The sequence below is a fragment of the Physeter macrocephalus genome, chromosome 11, assembly GCF_002837175.3.
Source record: "Physeter macrocephalus isolate SW-GA chromosome 11, ASM283717v5, whole genome shotgun sequence".
NCBI lineage: Eukaryota > Metazoa > Chordata > Mammalia > Artiodactyla > Physeteridae > Physeter > Physeter macrocephalus.
Window position 1 is genome coordinate 171,724,817 of NC_041224.1, and position 23,608 is coordinate 171,748,424.

At 36.8% G+C, this 23,608-nt stretch overlaps 1 protein-coding gene across 2 annotated transcripts in view; it reads left to right on the forward strand.

Annotated features, from left to right (window-relative positions):
- Positions 1 to 7,501: 7,501 nt before the first annotated feature.
- The window catches only part of UNC79 (unc-79 homolog, NALCN channel complex subunit), a 221,191-nt gene continuing 205,084 nt past the window's right edge, over positions 7,502 to 23,608 (forward strand). Inside the window, exons 1-4 of one of the 2 annotated variants that reach the window (XM_055088693.1) lie at positions 7,502 to 8,397; positions 9,154 to 9,274; positions 16,044 to 16,348; positions 20,081 to 20,251. In XM_055088693.1, the coding sequence (XP_054944668.1) occupies positions 8,295 to 8,397; positions 9,154 to 9,274; positions 16,044 to 16,348; positions 20,081 to 20,251 (700 nt within the window). In that variant the 5' untranslated portion in view covers positions 7,502 to 8,294. Of the gene's footprint in view, positions 8,398 to 9,145; positions 9,275 to 16,043; positions 16,349 to 20,080; positions 20,252 to 23,608 lie in introns of those variants that run through there. The other variant, XM_055088694.1, reaches the window with a different exon arrangement.

Consider the following 23,608-nt stretch of genomic DNA (forward strand, 5'->3'; position numbering starts at 1 on the left):
AAACAGTTTATATATGTAATATTTTAAATCCTTAAGCAGCCCTGCAAGAGAGATATCATTATCCCTGTTTTATAGGTTAGGAAATTGAGGCTCAGAGCAGTGGAGGAGGCAGTTAGTTAGTGATTATATCGACAGCATACGGCGATAAGGGCTATGATAGAGGGAAGCCCTGTGTGCTGTGAGAGTGCCAATGAGACCATTTAATGCAGCTTGTGGTAGAGAGGGTTAGTTGTCTACAGCGGAAGTGGTTATAGCTGAGATATGAAGAATTCTTAGGAGGTGGCCAGGCAGAGAAGTATGGGTTGCATTCCTGTAGAGAGAATAGTGTGTGCAAAACCATGGAAGGGTGAGAGCGTCATGTCGGGGTTTTTGCAAGTCATTATGGCTGAAGTGTGGTACATAGTGAAAAGACAGAAGATGAAGCTTGACAGATGAGCAGGGACCCATTCATGCTGGACTCTATATGCTAAGTTAATTATCTGGATTTCAACCAGCAGGAAAGGAGGAAGACTTGCAGTTTGGAAAGATTACTCTGGATGTCATGTAAAAAAAGGGTCAGAAGGGAATCAGTCTGGATGTGACGGCAATAATCTAGGAAAGAGATATGCAGGCTTGAATCAAGGTGATGTAAACATAGATGGAGAAGAGAATAGATTTTAGAGACTATTTCTATATAGAACCAGTTGGACCAAGGAGTAGAATCTACTGGACACGACAAACACTTTGAGAGACACAAAAATAGTAAGTTAGGACAGATATGTAGGGTGATTAAGGCGTCTGATGCTCTAATCAAGAGAAGAAGTGAGGGACTTCCCTGGCGGCGCAGTGGTTAAGAATCTGCCTGCCAATGCAGTGGTTACGGGTTTGAGCCCTTGTCCAGGAAGATCCCACTTGCCGTGGAGCAACTAAGCCCATGAGCCACAACTACTGAAGCCCGCACGCCTAGAGCCCGCGCTCCGCGACAAGAGAAGCCACTGCAATGAGAAGCCCGCGCACTGCCACGAAGAGTAGCCCCCGCTCGCCACAACTAGAGAAAGCCCGCGCACAGCAATGAAGACCCAAAGCAGCCAAAAATAAATTTTAAAAAAAAGAAGTGAAAAAGGAACCAGGCATAATTCTTACTTTAACCACTGAAGTGAATATTTATAGCAATCCAAATTTGTGAAGTATGTCCAAATACTCTGTGTTTATGTCTATCATTTCTCAATGAAAGGTTAAACTGAAAAGAAGATGAATAGTTTAAAAGGAGGCAATGACAGCAAATCCATAAAGTCTTAGACTTTATGGTGTGGAAGAGGAAACCAATAAAAAATAAGATGGATTTAAGATATATGCCTTCAAATCTACAACGTTAATAATCAACTTTTGCAAAGAATGTGGAGGAAGTATTATTTTAATTTCTCACTTGGCAAAAAAGGAACAGAACAAAACAAGCAAACAAACAAACAAACAAGCAAACAAGAATCCCTGAGGCTCACACATAGCTGTAGGTGGGAACTCATTGCATCCCAGAGCTCTCTGCAAGACATTGTGATGGCTCCACAACATTTACTCAGCATGTTTAGGGTCCAAGTCAGGAAAAGTACAATAAGTGGTCTATTCGAAGAAAAAAAAAAAGAGTGAATACTGCAAAAAATAATGAAGAACCTATAAAAATCTTTGGAATATATAAAGTGAAATGATTATTTGGAGTTCTGTTGAATGAGAGATGAGGAGAAAATAAATCAGGAAAAGAGTTCTGGGTTAATTACATGTTGTACAAACAAATTTTATCTGGAAATTACTTATTTGTGTAAATGATACTAGAATGTTAAAGAATTTATCTAGAGGACGTTAATAAGATGTAAGATAGCTGACGTTTAAACTTTTAATTCCTTTCAACCCCTGTGTTACCGTGACCATCTGTTATGTGCCCAGCATTGTGACAAGATCTAAGGGCATTACAAATGACATATAAGAAAGTTCTGTCCTCAAAGATCTTAAAGTGTTGTTAGGGAGACTATATTTGCAAACATGAAACTCATTTAGAACCATCCAGAACAGTTTATTATCAGTGAAAAATTTATATAATTAAGTGGCAAAATTTTTGAGGCAGATAACGAGTGCTTTAAGTCTTCCGAAAGGGAGGCGGTGATAAGCGTCAGTTAGAAGGTTTCTTGAATGGTGTGACTCTTAAGGTGGGTCTTCAAGGACTAAAGGGATTTGGTTTTTCAAGCAGGAAAGTGTGGGACTGGTGAAGTAAGCAAGTTTCATTTTGTATTTCCTAAAAAAATAAACAGATTTAGTCTAATATTTCGTCTGTTCACTCTAGTGTTACTTAATTAAATATTGGAAACAACCTAAATGTCAAACAATAGAATAAGGGGAAGTGTCAATATTTCATGCTATGTCATATTTAATAATTAAATATTATTAAACTAGTAAGAATCATTAAGGAACACTGTGACCTGGTGGAGAAGCCTGGCTTGTAACCAGTTAAACTGTCAGTTCTACTACTTCCTAGCTTTGTGCCTTTGGGCAAGTCATTTACTCTTTCTGAGCTTTGGTTTATTCAGCTTAAGTGGAGATGATAATAACCACTTTGAAAAGTTATTGTGAGGATTAAAAATAATGTATATTGAGAAATAATGTATATAGAGTGCCTGATAAATAGTGGACAGTCAATAAACATTATTATTCATTATTAGTTATACATATACTATTGCTATGTAAAGTGATACTGTCTTTCTGAAGGGTAATGTCTCAGTTCTTACCGAAAGCTTTAAAATGAGTATTTCCTGTTTGACTCAGCAATTACACAATTAAACATTTATTCTAAGGAATAAAGATGTGTGCACATATTTAAAAGGACATTCTTTGCAGCATTGAATAGAATAGTAAAAATAACCCAAAAGTTCACAAATAGATGATTGGTAAATAAATTATGATTCACTTATATAAAGGACAATTATAAAGATATTGAAATGATGTAGAAATATATTTTGGATATAGAAAGTGAGGAAAGCAGATTCTAAATCTGTATACAGTATAACTCCATTTTTGTAGATGTATATTTATGAAGAGAAAATTTTCAGGAAGGATAATATACCAAAAATGTTATCTGTGGTTGTCTCTGAATAGTGGGCCTTCAGGTAATTTTTATCTTCTTATCCGAATTTTTTAGTTTTATGGTAATAATCATAGATAATTAAAGATTTAAAAATAGGAATGGATTGCTAATTAAAATATTTAGAGATGTAGGAAAATGCTTAAGATTTAAAGAAAAACAAGTTCTTAGTTTATTTTTGTTAACAATGCTTGATTTTTGTTAAAGTATTTTTGTAGTTTTATATCTATGCCTAAAATGAATGACCGAATTTTATTTCTGTGGCTCTTTCTCTCAAAATGTAGCAGTTTCCAAGATGGTAGGGATAAGATGAGCAATGAAGAAGCAGAGAGCAGAGATTAGACTTGTGTTTGCCTGGATAAAAATCATCACTTTCTTAGACCCCCTTTCATGTTTTCTTCATTTTCATCACAGCTTTAACCTTTGGCTTCCTTGGCTATTTTCATAAAGAAACAAAGTGTAACCCATTTAACCACTGCAAAAAGCCACTTTCTACCTCCCACCTTCTCTTCCTTTCATTCTTACTAGGATCCAGCAAATTCAGCACCCACTAGTCACTAGTCACTGGGCAGATACAGTGGTGAACAGGGGACATAGTTCTTGGAGCCTACTGTCCGCTTGGGAGAGATAGTCAACAATCACCCAAATAAGTATATAACTAAGAATTGTGCTAACTACTGTGAAAAAAAGAATAGGGTGTTGTGAGAGAGGAAAATGAGGGTGGAGGAGAGGGAGTCAATTTAGGCCTAAGACTTCCATGGGGAAGTGACATTTAAAGTCAGCCTTGATGCATGCGAAGGGGTTAGACAGACAAAATATGGAAGAAAAAGCATAGTAGGAAGAAGGACAAGCACATATAAAGATTTTCAGGCAAAAAATAGCTTTGTGTGTTCAAAAAAACTGGGGCAAGAGCCAATGTGTCTGGCCTTTGTGGTATGACGGGTTGGAAGATAGGCAGGGACCTGGTTAAGGATTTTGGATTTTATTCTGAGGGCAATGGATAGCCACTGAAGGATTTGCATGAAACAGTTTATATTTTAAAAGCATCTCTTTGTTTGCTCTGAGGAGAAAGAACTGGAGAGAGGTGAGAAATAAGCAGAAAGGTGAGTAAGGAGGCTTTTAGAATTGATCGGGAGATGATGGTGTCCAGTGATGACAGAGAAGATAAAGAAGAGAAGACAGTTGGAGGTGTAATTTGGTGGTAGCACTGACAGGACTTAGTGACAGATTGGATTAAGGAGTGGGGCAGAGGAAATAGGAGCTGTCGAGGACACTTTGCTGGGGTGACTTGGTGGATTACATGGATGGTGGTGAGGGAAGAGATAAGAGTTTAGTGTGGGACATATTTGCTGTGTAATATCTGTAAGAGAAATGGAATAGATAAGGTCTGTTACTCAGAAGAGCGACCCATCCCCATCTGGGATGGAGATATACAATTTTCTTTTCAGTGTAGTTTTCTTTTTAATTAATTAATTAATTTGGCTGCGTCAGGTCTTAGTTGCGGCACGCGGGATCTTCGTTGCGGCATGCGGAGTCCTTTGTTGCTGCGAGTGGGCTCTTCATTGCGGCGTGTGGGCTCCAGAACGCATGGGCTCAGAAGTTGTGGCACGCGGACTTAGTTGCCCCGCGGCATGTGGGATCTTATTTCCCTGACCAGGGATCGAACTTGCGTCCCCTGCATTGGAAGGAGGATTCTTAACCACTGGACCACCAGGGAAGTCCCGAGATATACATTCAAGAGTAGTTGGTACAGATGGTGCTTCAAGCCCTTTGGATGGATGGAACTGTGGAGAGAATATTGAGAGAGGAGCAGAGAATCTGAGTCCTGAGGAATTCCCACGTTTAAACTTTAAGTAATAAGGGAGGTGGCAAAGTGTGTTGAGAGGGATACACTAGGGAGGTAGGAGGAAGATTTAAAGAATGTGGTTGTCAGGGAAACCAACGAGAGAGTTTCAAGGAAGGAGGGATTGGCCGGATGGAATGTGCTGAAAGGTCTAGTAAAATGATGGCTGGGAAGTGCCCATTGAATTTGGCAACATGGAGACTCTAGATGATGGTGGAAAAAGCAGATTTTGAGCAGTGGTGCAGGTAGAAGCCAGGCTGCAGAGTGAGTAGAAGTAAGGATAGAAATGATGGAGAGATGAGAGCGTGTACACAACTCTTTATTATCTTGGCTCTGAAGAGAGGCCAATAGCTGGAAGGGATTGTCAAGTCGAGGGAAAGTTTTTTGTTTCCCTTTGACAGAGGAGATTCTAGAGTTTATTTGAATGGTTATGGAAATAATTTCGTAGGGAGGGAGAAATTAATGATGTAGGAGAGACAACTGATGGATGCGAGGGCACTCATGGTGAGACTGATGTTTGATATTTACTGTATGTTGAATATGTACTAGGTATATGCTAAGTTATTAGCACAGTAAGTGATTTATTATTCACAATAGCCCCATGAAGTTGGTATGATTATCCCCATTTTACAGATGAGGAAACTGGGGTTGAATAGAGAGAGAACCAAATTCTTAGTCCAGAGCTGTTTGATTTCAGAGCTCAGACTCTTAGCTTTTACTTATACTCTTAGAGGACTTCCTCTAATGTGGTATTTTAGTCAGTTTGCCAGGGCTGCCATAACAAAGTATCACAGACAGGATGGCATATACAACAGAAATTAATTTTCTTGCTGTCCTGGAGGCCAGAAGTCCAAGACCAAGGTGTCGGCAGATTTGGTTTCTCCTGAGGACTGTCTCCTTGGCTTGCAGGTGGCTGACTTTTTACTGTGTCCTCATATGGCCCTTTCTCTGTGCACATACATCTCTGGTGTCTCTCCTGGGCTCTAATCTCCTCTTGTTATAAAGACACCAGTCAGCCTGGATGAGGGCCCATTCTAAGGGCCTCATTTTAACTTAATCGCCTCTTTAAAGGCCTGATCTCCAAATACAGTCACATTTTGAGATTAGAACTTCAACATATGAATTTTGGGGGACAAAATTCAGTCCATAGCAGATGGCTCCTGTTTTCTTAAAGTATAAGGAAAAAACTGGCCGTAGGGGTAGTCTCGAAAAGCATGGAGAAAGATGAAACAGTGACTGAAGAGCATAGAAGAAGGAGCTTACTAGAGATATGTAACCTTAGGGTCAGGTGAGATTGGAGATGATTTGTTTACATCCAGTCAACCCAATTATCTGAGTTTCTGCAGCAATATTTAGGCGTACAGGTGGAGTAAAGTATTACATATGAACTCTCTGCTGCCATGAGGCTGCTGTGTGCTCAGCCAAACAACCATCTCTTGTGTGCAAAGTTGAAATGTAAATGAATTTCATTCACATCCTCAGCACAATTACAAATTACTGTATGTCAGGGACCTCTCTGGCTGTTCTTAAATAGTTGAAAACAGGAAAGTTAAATAAATCAGTGACTGCTAGGATTTTGTTGCATTCACCAATGAACAAATTAGCTTGAACATTTTTCCAACCGGTTCTATTAAAAAAATTGTTTTTAATGATTACTCACCACTATTTTTGTTCTTCTTTCTCTCCCCTTCTTTCTTCCTTTTTCCCCATCTTCACTCATCAATTATTTATTGAACACCTACTAGATATCTGGCACTAGGGATAAAAAGAGTCCACAATCTAGTGTGGGAGACAGGTGTATATGCAAAAAACCCCGAAGTGATAGTGCTATTATTAAATTAATAATTCATGTGTTCATTTATCCTGCAAATGTATTGAGTGCCTGCTATTAAGTGCCAGGCAGTGTGTTAGGCTTGAGGTAGAGACATGAATAAGGTATAGTTTTTGCCTTCAAGAAATTTACAACCTGGTATAGAAAAATAAACTGGTAAGTAAACAAAGGCAATACATTGTAACATTTGTAAAATGTTAAAAGATCTCAGAGAAGGGGGTGACTGTGCTTTCCCTTGCATGTTTGGATACCCATTGAGAGGAGTCTTTGCTGCATTTTAATGAAAGGAACTGTAAAAAGCACATTCATTCATTTCACGTTTTCGAACGCTCACTATCATTGTGTAGTGACAGTTTTGTAGTTCTTGAATCACGAGCAAGCATTGAGTTGGGGAATCTATGACTTTTCTCCTCGTTTGAGCTTATTGTCCAAAACCTGCACTATCAACACCTTTTTAAGGTGGTAGAATGATTAATGGTATTCCTGAAATACTCCACAGAAACCTGCTGAATGTTAAAGTTTGAGAAAAGTCACAGTAACAAAGCATTATTGTGATGGTGGGTATGCAGAAAGTGTATGCTGGCCTAGCACATATCTCAGATTCTTGGATCTCAGAACTATGTATTAATGTAGGGGTTCCCTGTAAAGTAATTTTTAAAAAGATGATGAATAGCAGATCAAAAACATGGAGAAGAAAATGGATTTTTGTAGATTATGTAACTGATACATTTTCAACTATCATCTACTTTTACCTTATCTCAGGAAAAAAATTATTTACAACCAAACACTTATTGGGGTTAATTGAGACAATGGATTTAAACTTGTTGCTGTCTTCAGAGGTGATGTGCTATATAAACTCAAGGTGTTATTATCTGCAGTGTAGACTTATATGTGTGGGAAAATCCTAACCATATTATGGAAACAGTGCAGATAGTAGGAGGGAAAAAAGGCAAATCTGATAAATGGTATACGTGAGATTTAGAATCTAAAATTAACCTAATAACAGCTGAAAACTGTTTTGATGTCATGCAGTGAACACCCACTATCTGCATACTGACTTCATTTCAGATGGTGTTCTAGAGTATATCATAGTGGAAAGAGCACTGGATGGGAGTCAGGGTTCATAAGTTCTAGTCTAGCTCTGCCGTTGACTACCTATGTGCCTCATTTTCCCCACCTTTAAAATGAAATGGTTATGGGCAAAGGTCTCTAAGGTCCTTCTAGTTCTATCTCATCATTCTGTGATTCTACCTCCCATGCCTATCAAAAGCATTTTGACTTTCTTCGAGTTGCTTAAGCCAGCATTTCAGTTAGAATGCATCCAGGAGCTTGTTTCCATGGGCTGTTGGGAACAGCAAGGCCGTGCTTCTCCAGGACTTGATATGTCTTCTGTTAACTGCTGACAGTGAGCCATGCCACCTAAAAGGCTCCTTTGGTAGCCTTAAAGATTGAAAGGACAAATGGACAGTGTTGAGAGCTCTGTGGAAGAGGAGACCTGAGAGACGTTGACCATCATGGCCCCTTGGGATTTGCAAAGAGGAATGACTAGAACTGGGCCATTCACTGCTGCCAGGTCAAAGGTCAGGTCAGGAATATGGACAATGCTGGTGACTCCAGGTAGGTCTAGGAGGGTAAATAAGCCTGTTTAGTCCCTCCTGAATCTTGAGAAGATCTGGGCAGCCAAGCTCAGAAAGCTATTAGGAAGTCTCCTAATTTATGAAATTACGTGGAAGAAAAATGTGACATTCATTTTTTGTAATTTGTTACCACACAGTCATTGCATTCTTACTTAATACTCACCAAGTTAATCTACTTTGACAATCTCACAGTTCAAACATTCACTAAACACACTATATGATCACTTATTGCGTTAAAAATCTGGTTTTGATTGTTGCTATTATGCAACGGATTCCCTATATTTTAGGAGTTTTAGTGATGTTGAAAGACCTTTTGAGTTTTCTCCAGTTTTAGTTAAGCACTATTAAATATAATTCTCTGGTGGCAGAGATATATATCTATTATTATTTTGCTAATAATAAGCTAACTTGGGGGTGTTTGTAGGATGATTTGGAGTACTGCCTTTCTTAGTGATAAAAAGTAACGACTAATTTGTGACTAGGATATTAAGCCAGATAACTAAAACTAATTTTCTGTGTGGAATACAATTATAAGTAAATTAAAGGCCTTTTATAATTGTTTCCATCATGGAATTCCAGTAAAAATTTACATATTTTCCTGAAAATACTGATTAACTTCCTGTATCTGATCATTAAAAAAAAATAACTGTATGCCTAATACATATTACAAGATGATTCTTTTTATTTTTGCTTTTTTTTTTTTTTTTTTTTTTTTTTTTTTTTTGCTTTTATCTAGTTGCTTCTAAGATCCGGTACTTACAGGAATATCATAACCGAGTTCTCCACAACATTTATCCTGTACCTTCAGGAACGGATATTGCAAACACCCTGAAATACTTTTCTCAGACCTTGTTAAGGTAAGCTTTAAAATATCCTGTCCTTTGAAAGAATTATTAGGTAGTTCTACTAAATTGATTGGGACCTAAATTTTTATCGAACTGAAAGTCTTGAAGGGCCTTATGTTTTCTAGTGCTCTGCCAGAAGAGTCTGGACTCAAGCTTTCTGGGTGTATATAGCAGATGAGATCAGAGGCCTAAATGATAAAAATGGCTACTGCCTGCTTTCCTCAGTTGAACGCCTTTTCAAGAGATTTATATAGTGATAAAAGTTATATGTTTGGCACTAATATAGAGTGGAATTAAAAGGAGAACCTACATTTGCTTAAAATTAAGAACAGGAAACACTTATGGTCTTAAAGAAAATCAGAATTACGAAGCATTTTAAGTTCATCAGTAGTATTTCCTATTTCTCGAAGCATAATTTATGATAACAATTATTTTTAATCCATGTAACACTTCAAGTGTTCAATATGCTTTACAATCGATATGGAGGACAACAAACAAAACCACGGCAGCCCTTTTTATACTGCCTGCTTTGACTATAGGGTAGAGACAGGGAGGACCCATCTGCCTCAGAGTTCTCATTAGGAAAAACAGGCAGACAAAGGTGAGCCTTTCAGGTAAAGACTCAATTGTCGGGGAAATAACATCGAAGAAGTGAGAGCACACTTCACTTTCCATTAAATTCTAAGGCTTGGTCTCTTCCATTATCCTGATCTCCTCACTCCAAATAGAAACACGTTTCTTTCAGCTATATAACAGCAAAAGTTTTGTAAGATAGGCATTAGGGAAGGAACACCAGCTCAGAACGACTGTAGTGGCACTGAAGTTCCCAGCAGTCTAAGGCTTTGCCCTGGGCCGACTGAATGCCTTGTAGAAAGAAGCCTCACTAGATCAAGCCAGCTCCTAGTCTTCAGTGCCACTGTCTCTGTGTTCTTATTCTTTGGAATGTCTCTTTTTCTTTAGAACCCTTAGTGTCCTTGTTCTATGTTAAAGGGATTCTGTTTATCAGATTGGTAGATTTCATACTTACATAGTAAGTTCAGGACCTTGTTATGGGACATTTCTCTTTTCCAATGGCAGTGGAATAACTAGCTCAGTTTTCACAGTAATAATCAGATAAGGCACCAAGGCATCCGATTCTGTCCTCTTGAATTCTCCTTTTGTCTTTGAGGTCAGGGTTCTCAACGGGAAACACTTTCCTTTATCACAAATTCTGAAAGCTCTCTAAGTGAGAGACACTTTTCAGTAGGAAGCAAATTCTGAATTCCATTTGCAAAGAAACTGTGACATTCGAGTTGGCACTTCGAAACTTGCTGCTTAGGTCTTAGTCATGGTGCCAAAAAATTAAGAAATTTGGGATATTGAAGTCATGTTTGCAAGACATGAGGATTCCATTTTCTTGAGCGATGAATCATTAGAATATGATCATGGGTGACAGCATTTTAATGGTAAAACTAGTGTTAAAATAGTTTATTCAAGTGCTGTTGGGAAAGACTCCATGCAATTGAGTCCATTTTCAAAGGGAGACAATATCAACAGCCACAGCGAATGGTAGTACTAACCAATAGCTATTCTTATCATAGCAATATTATATTATAATACGTAATAGTAATGATATGTCAAGCACTTTTCTGAGCACTTTACATGTGTCATCTCATTTAACCCCTCATATTAATTCTATTAAATAAGTATACTATTATACCCATTTTATATGTAATGAAATTAAAGCACAGTGTGGTTAAATTCTTCAAGGTTACATATCTGGTGAACGTTGGAACCAGAATTCGACCCTGGGAGTCCTAATCCACAGCACACGCTCTGAACAGTTAGGCTATGCTGCTTCTCCTTACTATTGCTGGTTATCGTATTCCAGGGGCGCTTCTTTTAGTAAAAACTTGGTTTGGCCTTTGGGAATGCTGGCATCCATTATGAGTCCATAGAGTATAATTTTGGCTCTCTTTGAGATCTAGGGAGGAAAGGAGGTGCTTGGCACAAAGATTTACCATCTTTTTTTTTTTTTTTTTGGCCATGCTGCCTGGCTTGTGGGATCTTAGTTCCCTGACTAGGGATTGAACCCATGCCCCCTGCAGTGGGAGGTGGAGTCTTAACCACTGGACCTCCAGGGAAGTCCCCATCCTTTTGAAAGTTAAATTGAGCTATACCTGAGGTGATGTGGACAGTGTTTCAATTCCCAGATGTTTTAGTGCTGTCTCCCACTCAGCAATTCGTTGTGGCTAGTAGGTCAGAGCAGAGTTGACAGCCTATAGGACACACACACATCAAGTGGGAGGAAGAAAGAAGACACTGAGGAATGTAACAATTCCCTGGTTGGACTTTAATACTCACAGGTTCAACTCTTGGGCTGAACCCAATGCATTTTCTTTCTTCTCTTTGCCTACCTTAGTTTAAAAAAATTTTTCATCTCTTTTGTTTACTTTCCATTAATTCCAGTAATTAAGAACTTACAACTATTGTCCTATGTATTAGACCAAGTTATGGTCATTTTCATCATTCTCATTGTTGGTTTATACATCTGTAATTATCATATTTATAATTCTTCATTTTACTTATGCTGTTAGAAAGTTCAAGACAAATAAGATGGTCTAAGTATTTGGTGTCCAAGATTCTTTGACAGTAATGCTTTCTACTTACAAACAAGATGGTTTCCTTTGCATTTTATATAATTTATTATATACATTCAGAAGCACTTCTTGCTTTCAGAATTCAGGTTCTTAGAAAGAAACAAGAAAGCATTAAAGATAAATTCTTACAGAGTAACCCTCTGTCTTTCTCTTTGGGTATTCTCAGTGAAGTTAAAATTATTTTGGTTAAAATATGCAACTTGAAGTTCCAGCAGCATCATTTAAGTCACAGTTGCATTTTTAGAGTAATAGTCCTTTGGTATTCATGCATGCATGAAACTCTCTGATTTCAGTAGAGGTTTATACATATTTTCAAAGGCAGAAATTAGGCTAGGTGTTTAACTTCAATTAATTTAATCCATAGGAGAGGAGAGATTATTTGCGGAGAAATATAGAGACCATAATTGACTACATCAGCAGTTGAACAGTCCACATAGGTCCACTTAGTTTATTATTGGACTTAGAGTCCATGGACGTTCCCCTAAGTCTAGGTGAGCAGAACGCAAGTCCTCTGTGTTACTCAGCTTGCTAGCCCTTGAGTCTAGAGCAATGTTCGTCCTTAGAAGGGGATCAGTAAGTATTTGCTGAATTGAATTGACTTGAGTCCAAATTTCATCCATCACAGGAACTCTTCTAGAGCATTTACTTAATCTAGCAGTGACCGAGGGTCCTGGGTAAGATTTTGTATGAGTGCTGAGGTGTCCTCAGTTTAACTTAGTAGGGATCTAAGTGTGGCAATGGACACACAGTTTATACACAACTTCAGAGTTTAGTTTTTTGTTTGCTTTTAGCATTAGAAGTGACTATGAAGATCATCTAGTTTAATCTCCCCTCATGGCTGCAGAGGAATCTGTCCATTTTATATTCGAAGCATTCTGGGACCATATTTAAAACATCTAAGGTCTTCTGTAGGGATCTTGCCTTTCATCTGGGAGAACATTTAAAGGCTTTCTTCTAGTCTTCCTATTTCAAACATTCTTTTGGAATTCCTTCCCCCAGATCACTCTTCTGGTGCCATTCGAACTGCTAGCACATACAATCTTTTTAAAAAAATCATTGAGTGTGGGGAAAGCTACTTGCTGCTAACTCTTTAGAAAATGTTTAATATGTTTTTAAAAGGGATTCTAGTTTCAGTTCGATAATCTTAATTGAATTCTAATTTCTCATGGCTTAGGAACAAAATACAGACCTTCAAATGACTGATTTATTGTCCACAGAGTAGCTTTAGAGCATAGCATGATCAAGTAAATTTTATGAAGTGCATAGATCTAATTCAAATGTCAAAGTTCATAATCGTATAGAAAGTTTATTTGACATATTAATTTTCTGTGCTATAGATACCTCAGGGCGACTCCTCATCTTTCCCCACACCCACAGTGTGCCTCTTCTCTTGGTTTCTCTTGATGTTGGAAGTAAATGCTTGGTAAAGAGGATCTCAGGAGTGAAGAGGAAAGGTGAAGAGTTGTCTGCTGGGTCAAACTCTTCTGAGCAGGGCATTCTTAATATTCTTTTTGGTTGGGTGTACAGAGCTCTGGGAAAGAATCTCAGATGGGGAAGATGGTTTTATCATTCCCAAGTTAGTTTGGTTGGGGAAATAAGTTTCTTTTTTTTAATGAATAAACTTCACAAAACATCATGAAATCACAATGCATTGTACATTTATTCATGAGCCCTTCTTAAGTTTTTCCACAAATGAAAACATTTCCTTACATTGAAACATGAATGGTAATTTAAAACTGGTTTCATGGATTATTCATCTTCAGCCATTTTTTCTCAACCTCACCTACTTATTAAATCTAAAGGCAGTGAGAGAGAAGTTTACTGTTTCAGTGCTGACGTTTTTTCTTCCCTACGTATATGAAGTTGGTGCTGCTATCATTTGGAAACCCTCCATATACAGGAAGGGAAAAAAATACCAATGTAGAGCCTCCAAAGTTGATTTGACTAGCGTTTGTTAAATTGTATCAAACTTTGGAAAAATACTGCCGTGTATTTGAAAAGAATAATGTGCTATATTTCCCCCACCAAGGAAAAGTTTGATGAGAGCAATGTACTTAATTTAGAGAAAAGCATTAATGTATGCTCTACAACTAATTTTATTCTCTAAGGCAAAGTATTGTTTTTCCGTGCCACTTCTATAAGAGCCACATGTTGCAATTTCGGAAGGATGCTGGTAGTAGGCTAATTTAGGGCTGAAGTTTGGGAAATAATATTTCTGACTTACATCCATTGTGATTTTAAGGGAATTTTCAGTGGGATAAAATCCTACAGGGTTACAACAGATTTTTGGTGAGTGGGTTTATCAAGAATATAACATTTAAAGGGGCTACTTTTAGGAGTAATTGAGTTTTATGAGAAAAGTATAAAGTCTGATGGAAAATCTGATGGTATTTATAATAGATGTAGGCAGGCAGGGGTAACTGGAATGTTGATATTATCCCATTGTAAAGTATAAGCTTACAAAGTTAAATACATCACACACAAAAAAGGTAAATTAAATCCCTTTAAAAATAAAAAAAATTACACTAAATCTTAAGTTATTTATTGCTAAGAAGTATTACATAACTATTCTGAAGTTATTTTTATTATTATTAATTGTTTTTCCCTGGACATTGTGTAACAGAAGACAAAGGAAATCGAGGTAAATTAGGCACATGGAAAATAAAAAGCATGTAGTCATTTTTCTTACATTGTAACATATTTTGCACTAAGAGTAAATAAAAATAAATGTAAATTTGAAATAGCGAGCATGCTTGACACTAAACAATTCTTCACACCACTGTAAAATTGTCAATGTAATATCATTAACTAAGCACTTAGTAATGTTTGATGCACATAGAATAAGTATAAGATTATTTCTATGTAATGAAACATTTATAAATTGTTATCTATTTTGATTAACATCGAAGTGTACTATATCAAAGCACTTTGTAAGTGCAGCAGATATTACCAGTATAATGTATAGATATTACCATTATAATGTCTTTAATGATTAAATAGTATAACCTAATTAAAAAACTAAACATTTGGCTAAGCAGTGATTTCTTCTATTTTTAAATTAGCAACTTTTCTGCTTTATTGCTTTTACTAAAAGGTTTTTATTTAAAAATTAGTGCTAAAAGAAAGCCAATTTATTTTTAAGAATTTCTTTTTATTTCCATTAAAATTTTTTTAACTTTGTAAATTATCTTTCCTTTAGTTTTTAGTGAGTTTTGTTGAATAATAACGTAAGTAGCGGCAGTAATATATATATGAGATCTTATTGTATGACGTGCAGCTATGACAGATACTGCTTGCTTAGTCTTTAGAATTTTGAAGGTAACTATTTAATAAGCCTCTGTTTGTATTCATAAAATAAAACGTTTCCTCCCCAACATGCAAAATTTAAAAAGCACACATAAATAACCATTATCATTAGTTCACAAACATATGCTATGGACCATCTACTCTATATTATTTTATAGCTTTTCCAATGTAGTTTAGCTAACATTTTAGAAATATGTATTATTTCTAAATTCATATGCCTGTTTAAACTTCATTATCTCAAATGATACTGACAGAATGTCATGAAACAGTATCATAATATACATAAAGACATTATTTTGATGCAATAAACATGTGATTTTTAAGACTCTCTTAATAAACACACATGTTTATTCTTTGCTAAAACATGTTTCTGCAAGTGCCATACCTATATTTTGCAAGTTTTTCTTTACCTGATTAAGACAGTCTTGCTGAAAACTTCCTTTGCTTTGAAAGCTCCTTTTAATTAGCAATGAAAGCTCTAACTCATTAGACAAAGCCATCATTCTTCCTTTCTGGAAACCTCACCTTCATCAAATCAATAAACTGTAAAACATGGGTTTGGCACTGAAACATGCATTTTTATATTTTTGCTCCTTACTAGCCAGATAACACATGAGATGCAATGCAACTTGCACAAAATAAACCTTACGTTATTGGTATCTCTGCGCATGAAGCTCTGCGACCCGTACTAGATTTGTAGATGCTGCTGGTGTGGCAATTGCATCTTATGTGGGATGTATCTGGTGTTTTATTATTTGTTTTAGAGTGTCATTTCAATGTAATGTGCTGTTCTTTGTGTCTTTGTTGTCTCTTTTTTTTCTTTGTCCCCCCAACAGCATTTTGTCCCGCACAGGGAAGAAGGAAAACCAAGATGCCTCCAATTTGACAGTGCCCATGACCATGTGTCTTTTTCCTGTGCCATTCCCACTCACCCCATCTCTAAGACCGCAGGTCAGTTCCATCAACCCTACTGTTACTCGCTCCCTCCTTTACAGCGTCCTGCGTGATGCTCCCTCTGATCGTGGCCTGCAAAGTCGTGATGCTCACTTGTCAGACTACCCTTCTTTGGACTATCAAGGCCTCTACGTGACTTTGGTGACTCTCCTGGATCTAGTTCCTTTACTACAGCATGGCCAACATGGTGAGCATTTAATCGAAACTTTTGAAAATGTACATGTATGGTTATAGATGCTAGAGACTGTCGTTGTTATCATAATAAATTGCTTGAAAGGTCTTTGTGTGGCTAAAACCTTTCTTACGCTGAAACTTAATTATGGTGTTTCCCTCATTTTCATTTTTTGCTGCTTTATGGCCAGAGGGGTGTTATCCAAGTGGGTCTGCATGGTTGGGAGGAATGGGCTTGAGAAAGGAGGAAGACTATAAAAGGAACTTAACTATTCTCCCCTGATCTGCTTATCAGGGAGACTCTGGTTGAAATTACGATTTGGAGGTTAAGTTTTAAAAACTTGCCCCCCAGGGCTTCCCTGGTGGCTCAGTGGTTGAGAGTCCGCCTGCCGATGCAGGGGACGCGGGTTCGTGCCCCGGTCCGGGAAGATCCCACATGCCGCGGAGCGGCTGGGCCCGTGAGCCGTGGCCGCTGAGCCTGCGCGTCCGGAGCCTGTGCTCCGCAGCGGGAGAGGCCACAACAGTGAGAGGCCCGCATACCGCAAAAAAAAAAAAATAATAATAAATAAATAAAAATAAAAAACTTGCCCCCCAGAAAATGTAAGAGGTGGAGCTTAAAGGGCACATCATATCCACTGACTAATTCTGTGATTTTTGGGAGCAAATCACAGAATCTCTCTGGGACTCATTTTTCCTGTCTTTAAACCCAGGAGGTTAGATAATAAGAAATCTCTAAGAACTCTTCCAAATTTAACAAACAATCAATAGTTGTTAGAAAATGTTGACCAAGTGGTACAGTGTATAGTGGTGCTATATGCCATATATAGTATATGCATGCCGTGTATGGTGTACACTGCACAGTCTTAGTGGTGCTTTAGGACAGAAGCCTAAGAGCATGCTTCTTTTCTTAACTCTTCCTCTTTCTACTGTGTGTCTTTAGTAAATTTCATTATCTTGCATACTTACCAAATTCTTCTAACCCATAAAAAGGAGCACAATAATATCTACTGCTTAAGTATTCAATATTATATTTGGGAGAATCAAATGAAAAATCATACAGTAAGAAAAATGACTTTTGCAGCAAATGAGCTTTTAATACACCAGTTGTCTTAACTTTAAAGCACTGATAATTTGGTCCATGGAGGTATGATAACCAAAGTTTCACTGTACAAAAAATTGGAATTTCAGAAATGGGTGGGTGGTGGAGGTTATTTTGTCTTTTAGTTATGGCTAATTTTCCTAAGAGAATGCTTAATGGTTTATTTAGTAAGATGTGTTCTGAACTTAAAAAAAAAATCTTCTTTTATAAAAATGATGAAATAATGATGATTAATTTGTTTTTTTCTTATATTTACAATTCTGTATAACAGTGAATATAAAAAATGTAGAAACTTGTGAGTTTGCTTATTGTACAATTTTGTAGCTGTTTGAGTCTAGTCACTTTTATTGTGATCCTATCCCAGCTCAGAACTTAAAGGAGATGACTCTTTGAATGTAATTTTCCCAGAGCTTGCCATGGTGGTGAACTTGTCAGTGCTTTTCTTTTTTTTTTTTTTTGTCAATGCTTTTCCTTTGTGACTACCTGCCTGGTCTTGGGATGGGCCACTGAGTTAGGGCCCCTTGATTAAGATAAAAGCATTCAGTTTGGTATCTCACAGCCCATTTAACTGCAGTTAATGTGTAAATTGTGACAATTTCAGGGGGGATTATTTGTATTTTTGCTCTTTTACCCACAGCTATTTTGTGACCTTCCTCTTTACTGTTATCTATAGGCTGTGTTCTTGTTCTGCATAACAGATCTTAGAAGATAGGAAAAACTCACTAGACAATACCTTAGAGGTTAAAAACCAATACAAGCCTGTTTTGATCTGAATGACATCAGACTTTCCGAGGGAGGGAGTTTGGAACGTGGAATTCTGGTTCCCAAGCTGGAACTTCTAAATAAGAATGACTGAGGGGTGGGTCCTGAGGATCGGAATTTTTAACCAGCTCCCTGGGTGATTCTTCTGTACAGCAAGTTTGAGAACCACTGCACTGTACCCAGCAGAGCTGCATTTTTGCTGCAGTTCAGCTACTAAATCTCAGGTGATCTTGGGCAATCACTTCCCTTCTCTGGGCCTCAGTCTTCTCATTTGAAAAATATTCCAGGGGGGCTTCAGGTTCCTTTCAGTGCCAATGTTCTGTAACTAGGCTAAAAGGCAGCTGAGGTGTCTTATGTGCACAGGCTCAGTCAGTTCTTAGGAATACACTTGTGAATTTTTGGTTTCATCAGTTTGAGCCCAAGGTTGACTGACCCTCACTCCCCAGTGGGCAGTGTGGCCACATCCTCTCTGCCGTCAGTTGATGTGCTTGTTGAGGTGGCATATTAATTCTAATGATAATCAGAATTAACATTAGGCATCAGAATAGCACAAAGAAGGTGCATCTGCTACAAGACAAACAAGTCTAATAATTTTCTTTTATAATGGATACAAAAATGAGAAAAAGTCCTCATTGTCAAGTCTTGGCTGATGACCTGTAAATCAGGAGATCCAGAAACATCAAAATATATATTCAGTGTAATGGGATTTGGTTTACATGCATTCTAAAGCTAAATTGGTATGATTTTTTGAATGTCCTCTTTTTACTCCTTGTGCAGGTAATAATAATAGTAACAATATTAATATTCATAATAATATCTAATATTTGTGGAGCACACATTAGGTGGTATGTTAAGCACTTTATGTTTTTCTCATTTAAACCTCCTAACAATCCTTCTAATGAAGTGAGGTAGGTACTGTTCCTATCACTTAAAAATGTTGATAGAAAGATTATTATTAGGTGGCACGTCCTTCTGTGATAATTGATAACTAAGCGCGCAGGGTCATGCAGTATCAGTTTACGGCTTCCTTTCTTTGGTGCGTGCTGAATCTGCCGCTGTGCTGGAAGACGCAAATTACTTCATTGCCCAGGACTCCAGATGTAGGAAGATTGTTCGGTCGATGGAGCAGAAATAGCATGGTTTTATTTCCAGTCTTGCCCTTGACTTTTCTAAAAATTCCCGTGAGAAAATAATTTAACATCGCTGTGCCACAGTGATCTTGTGTAAAATGTAACAGAGGTAAGACGACTGGAAGGATTTCAAGATTCATTAAGCACTTGGAAAGTACTTTTAATTTATGAAATCAGGGAGTAATATGAATACCAAGTACTACTGAAGATGGATAAGGTGTTGAGGAAAAGCTCACATCATAGATACGGTTGACCCTCGAACAACTGTGGGGTTAGGGGCACTGAGCCCCCATACAGTTGAAAATCTGCAATCTCTGCTGCTCTCTCTGCCTCAAAAACAGGAATTGATAAATGACTCACCTAAGGGCAGGGAGCTGAAACAGTTTGGATAGAATCAGGACTCAAACCCTAGTTCTTTGGGTTCCACTTATTGTGATCTCTAATTGAACACAAACTTTTCCCTGCACTTAGTTGATTTAAAGATCTGTAAAATGAAGAAACAGGTACTATATTTATTGAAAGAATCCGTATCTAAGTGGACCCACACAGTTCAAACCTGTGTTGTTCATGAATCAACTGTATATTTCTTAATGCAATCATTCATCAAAGACTGTACGCACTCTACAGAACTCTTGATAGGAAGGGAGTGATGGTTGCTTATAATTTAAACCAGTTCATAAAAACTTAAAATGTAAAATTAGCATTTTTGTTAAATGGCAAAATATTCAGTGACTGATTACTTCATTTTGTTTTGTAGATCTTGGACAGTCAATATTTTATACAACTACGTGTTTGCTCCCCTTTCTCAACGATGATATTCTGAGTACTTTGCCCTACACGATGATATCAACTTTAGCTACCTTTCCTCCGTTTCTGCACAAGGATATTATTGAATATCTCAGCACATCTTTTCTACCAATGGCTATATGTAAGTTCGATCTTACCTAATACTAGATTATTTTTATGTGTTGTATGACTGGAAATTGCTTTTGCTGTTTAGGCTACAGATTTTCAAGATTATAATGGAATCACTTGCTGTATACATGTGCTTTGATTTAAATTCAGTTATTTCAGCATGAATAGTATGGTGAACATCAAAGAAATGAAAAGACAATTATACCTTAGAACTGTTGTATTCACATAGTTTGATCTTATTGGATAGGAGGAAAGAACATGTCAAGGCACAGTCTGTATTTCCTCCATATAAATTATGGTATTTTTTGGCTACTTTAGAAAAAAGGGTGGAGCGAAGTGTTGCCTTTGATGTAGAAATTCTTATCTTTTGCATCTGAAAGAAGTAGGGTGTGCCGGGAAGAGCAATGGATAGAATCAGGATATGTAGATCTCCAGAATGATGATATCATCAGCTTTCCCTCACAGGGGTGTTATGATGACAAAATGAGTCAATATTTATGAAAATACTTTGAAAAAAGCTGAAATTTACAACTCATGTGCAAGGTACTCTTATAAACATGGAATCGATTTGAATTCTGTTTCACTTTTATAAACTTAATTCTGCAGGCTTTCCAGATGTGATAACAGAGAGAAAAAAATAAGTTGGGTTGTGTTTTTTATAATCAAAATTCTGCTAAAGTATTTTTTAAAAGAAATGGGTGATTAATTAATTTACATTTCAGTGGATAATCTGAAAAGATTATGGGTTTAGGAGTCAAACGTATCTAGATTCAAATCACAGCTCTGCTACCAACTAGCTGTGAGCTTAGGCAAGTTACCTAACCTTTCTGTTTCTTACCTGTAAAATGAGAATAATGATAATACTGCCTCATAAGGTCGCTGTGACAATTGAGATGATTAACTGGAGCATTGATAGAGTGCTAGCACAATGCCTAGTGTTCAGTAAGTGTTAGTTTACTTCTCTCCTTCCCTCAACTCTTGTTCTATAATAATGCCTGTGTTGGTCACATTCAATTCCTAGAGATCATTTTTCACCGTTTTAATGTTATGTACTTTTACGATCTTATTAAAGTTGTTGCTTTGTAATAATTGGTAAACATGTACCTTTGAGCCACATTTACTTATTTTACAATTGAGTTTAATTTTAGCTATGGAATTGTAATTTTCATGTCTTTTAAACAAAGAGTCTGACCTCTGCCTAAATTATATAGCTATTCAAAAAATTAGCAGACTGATTATACTGTTCAAGTAATAGAATATTTGATCGTTCTCTTTTTTGGTTCTGTGTAACCTTATTGACAAGTACTTGCTTATGGATACAGCCTTAGGATTGCATAGTTGTATTTTTTTTTTAATAAGTATGTTAACTGTTAAACAGGCATAGAAATTTTTTTCTTTTAAGAATAGCAGATGAGGCTGCATCTTTCTAATAATGAGTGTAAATTCACTGTATCCTTCCTTCTTAGAAATAAATTAATAATTTTGGGAGATGTAGTGCATATTTCAGGCCCTTGAAGTTATAAAGAGCAACCGAGCATGTGACAGCTGGCAACTTGTTTCTTCACCCTTGATTATTAATTTCTGCTTAATTAGAAACAGACCCCAAAACATGCCTTGTAGTCACATTGGAGTCCTTACTTACTTAAATATGTGAACTTGGCAACTAAGCAGAACAAAATAGTAAGTTGAGTTTACAAAACTTGTGTGAACATTTTAGTGCTTATTAGTGGAGTAGCTTGGTGTTCGTTTAAAGGGTAGGGACAAGTCATTTCTGTCTCCATTTTTTTTTTTTTACTGTAAAGGAGAGGTTTAGAAAATAATGTTCCATCTCTAAGGTTATTTCTGTCTTAATAATTCTAGGTTAAATAACATCAATCTTATTTTACGTAAGAGGCACATATCTTCCTCCAATGCAATCGCTGATCTGGTTCATTTATTTTGCTGCTCTGGTTTTAGTCTCCTAGTTGTGACTTTCTCATTTCTCATCACCATTCCTGTAGTTCAACAGTAGCCAATCTTTGTCATCTTTAAATCTCTGAAAATAAACTGTGGTGCTAACCTTTAAAGCCAAATTCTATTAAACGATTCAGGCATTTCTTTTGTATTTATTTCTTCATAGAGTAGATACAAAGGACATAGATCCAAAGATGGAGGGAATTGAGTTCCAGATTAATCAAGTCAAACAGAATTGATGTGAGAATGTGTGTCTGTTGTTTGCGTCCATGTTGGTTTTATTTTTGGAAGTTGTTTCAGTGTGTAGAAATTCTGACCAGAACAAGACGGGAGCATTTAACTTCTTTGAGAATATTTTTATTTCAGGCCTGAGATGAAGGATGTTGCATTTTCTGAGTACTTGATAAAGTTTTTAAGACAAAAAGGCTTTTATCTCTTTGGTATGGTATTCACAAGTTCAAATGTAATACATGGACAGTTTTTCAGGTGTTAAATGATTATATCATTAAGGACTTAGAAGATGAGAAAGTCTGAGCTCTCAAGTGGACCTAATGAGGTATTGCAGCTCCTTCAGTTTAAGAGCCCTGCATGTATATCAGTTATGTCTTTTATGTCATTTTTGTCGATAAACCAAGTACTGTGCTTTTATTTTAATAACTCCTTTGAGGTGCTGCAGAGCAAACTGTAATTTATTATAAAAATTTCCTTTGACATAACCTTGTCTTGTTAACTCTTACCTTGTGTATATATTAAGATACACTTGTTTTTATTCCACATGTGTGCAATAGGCTTTGTTTATATATATATATATTAAAGGAGTTACTAAGAATTGAAAAAGTCATTTGCATTTCACCATGGAAACCTCTTTTTCCACAAAGGTTCTGTGATTTGTGGACCAAATTGAAATATGGATGTTGGGAAGATGATATTTTGGCAGAGAAAAGAAAAAACGGGTCCCAAATGAACATTATGTGATGTAGGATACATTATTTTAAAGTGAATAGTAAAGCTGAACAATTAATTCAGTGAAAGAGCCTTCTAGCGGTATCTTGGTATCCTGAACTGTGAAGTCTCATCTAGTTTCTTTTCCAACTTAAATTTCCTCAAAAATCACTCATCCTCAGGTAAAAAAAGAGGTTCATTTAGATCTTTGCATTGAATTAAAAGCAATTGTATGATTTAATTGAAGGTCTGCTTCCAAACCATTGGCTCTGTATCATTTTTTTGTTCTATTGCTACTACAGAGGATTCGTGTTATGTTCTCTGATCTTCCAAACACTAATAAATAAAGATAATAGAAAAAAAGACAGTAAAATACCAACACAAGATATTGATGGTATTTAAATAATCTTTTATATATAAAATCTGTTTTATTAGCTAATGATTGTTTTTATAAAGTAGATCTTACTGTACTTTA